Raw genomic sequence first — 2,127 nt, 5'->3', positions numbered from 1 at the left:
AGACAGACGCCGAGCTGGGCTGGCTGCTGTTGGATTAGTCAGTAATATTAGCGGCTACGTCTTGTGCTGTCGACTAGTTTTTGAGTAATATAATCATAACAAATACACGTGTACTGCTGTCCGTATTTAGGAGCAGTGCTGCTCCAATAAACAGTGGACTGCCTAGTATCTATCTATATACATGTATATGTTTAATTGTAACTATATCTAAATAAATAACTGGATGATCTCATGAAACACAAATGATCTTGAAATTACAACTCGTTTTCATGACCAGATAATTACAAACATTTTTAAAACAGTAGCTTGCGTCACAGCCCGCGGGTGACGACACAATCACAACAGTGGATCGGACCAATCGGACGCGGCTGTGGCAGTAATCTAATCAGCCCGTCGCCACACTCCCCTCATCACAGAGCTGCTGCTGCAGGCTGAGTGGATGCGGGCTGGACGTGAAAGCGAATGAGTGACTTGGAGACCGAGGACATAACGCGGCACTTTTGGAACAGTTCGGGACATGAAAACTTTTTTCTCGCCGGTGTTTGTGCTGAACCGCAGACACGGGCACGCGTAAAAACCTCCAAAACGCTCAAACTTCTTCTTCTTCTTGACGTGATCGGCTTGTTATGAACATGCTTGGTGAGATTGTTGGTCACTTTGTGACTTCAAGTCACCAAATTGTGACATGATATAAAAAAGCATCGAGGAGTAAACCTGGTTTCGACGCAGCGTGATGGGATTACAGAAGCCCCGATGAAGTCTAACATTTTTAAGGTTTATTCTTCCTGGAAATGGCAAGTCGTGCCAGCGCTTCTGACATGCAGTGTATTGATTCTAATCATCGGTTTGTGTGCTGGATCTCCTAACCACAGCCGTCGGCTGGTCTGCTGGAAAGCCATCCTGAAGTGCCACGGAGAGCCGGAGTGCCATTACGCGTATGATCAGTACCTTTATGCGTGCGCGTCTGTCATCAATGGGGACCGTAAAAAGTGTCCCAGTCACTGCATATCATCTCTCATCCAGCTCAACCTAACCCATAGCGGCCCGGCTCTGGAGGACTGCGACTGCGCCACGGATCCGGTCTGCAGGAGAACCAAACAAGCCATCGAGCCGTGCTTGCCTCGGACGAGCACCATGGGCTGCACCGAGGCCCGGCGGCAGTGTGAGATGGATCTGCCTTGTAGCTATGCCATGAGGGACTATTTATTCCACTGCAGGAAACTTTTCGGAGGGGAAAGGTGCTCGGATAGTTGCCGCAAGGTGATAGCCAACATGCGCTCCATACCCAAAGCGCAACAGCTAGACACTTGCGTGTGTGACGGCACGGAGAGGAACATATGCGAGTTCATCAAAGTCAGCATGAAGACTTTCTGCTCTGATTCCAGCGATAGGTTCGCGGGAAGCGGCTTTTCAGACTCTGAGGAGGATTCTGAGGACGATTACATCGATCAGGAGGATTATCAATACGTGGAGAGCTCGAGTGAACCCAGACTTTGTCAGACTGTGCTAAAAGTCCTGACCACCATTTTGGTTTTTCAAAAAATAATCTGAAAAGCTGCTTCCCTGTGAAGGGGCAGCTAGAGAAGTCTGTCACATCCTCGGAATGTGTCTGCTTTGTTTCTAATGTTTGTCATTAAAGTTACATTTGGGGCAATTAAATCCACCCCCTGAATCCTCTGCTACAGATCTGCACAAATCTGACAAATGTCAGATCAGATCAGTGACACATGTAACTTAATATTTCAGTTACAGGTTCAAACAAATAAGATAAAGCTGAAGGAGCCTATTTTTGTATGTCGGCTATATAGAGATAAATTGTACAGTCTATTGTATAAACTTGTTTTGTGTCAAAGAGAAATAATTGTTTATGAGTGACAAGAGATTTGCACTGTCTGAGTAGGTGAGTCACACTCTTAAACTGCATCATGACCACAGAGGAGGGACAAATGTTTTGCCTAAAAGTGCCTACAAGTCTTTGTACTGTTTTTTTTATTATACTACATATATATATATATTCGTCATTACCATGTCAGAGACCATGTCAGTTTTCCTTTACCAGCTGTACGGAGACTTTTTTCCACAACCCCTTCATTAAAAACCAAAGTTGGTGTAAGCCACTTTAAATCT

The 2,127-nt window shown here is 45.4% G+C and overlaps 1 protein-coding gene across 1 annotated transcript; it reads left to right on the top strand.

Moving 5' to 3' along the window:
* Positions 1-401: 401 nt before the first annotated feature.
* gas1b (growth arrest-specific 1b) lies at positions 402-1,754 on the top strand. The gene has a single exon (XM_010740387.3). It carries the CDS (start codon positions 754-756, stop codon positions 1,549-1,551), a length of 798 nt encoding a protein of 265 aa, XP_010738689.1. The 5' UTR covers positions 402-753; the 3' UTR covers positions 1,552-1,754.
* Positions 1,755-2,127: the final 373 nt, after the last annotated feature.

The sequence above is a fragment of the Larimichthys crocea genome, chromosome IX (assembly GCF_000972845.2).
Source record: "Larimichthys crocea isolate SSNF chromosome IX, L_crocea_2.0, whole genome shotgun sequence".
Classification (NCBI taxonomy): Eukaryota; Metazoa; Chordata; class Actinopteri; family Sciaenidae; genus Larimichthys; species Larimichthys crocea.
This window is presented reverse-complemented; position numbering and strand designations above follow the sequence as displayed.

What these genes read in the sequence shown, in the direction of transcription:
- gas1b (XM_010740387.3), top strand. Translation starts at nt 754, where the DNA reads ATGAAGTCTAACATTTTTAAGGTTTATTCTTCCTGGAAATGGCAAGTC.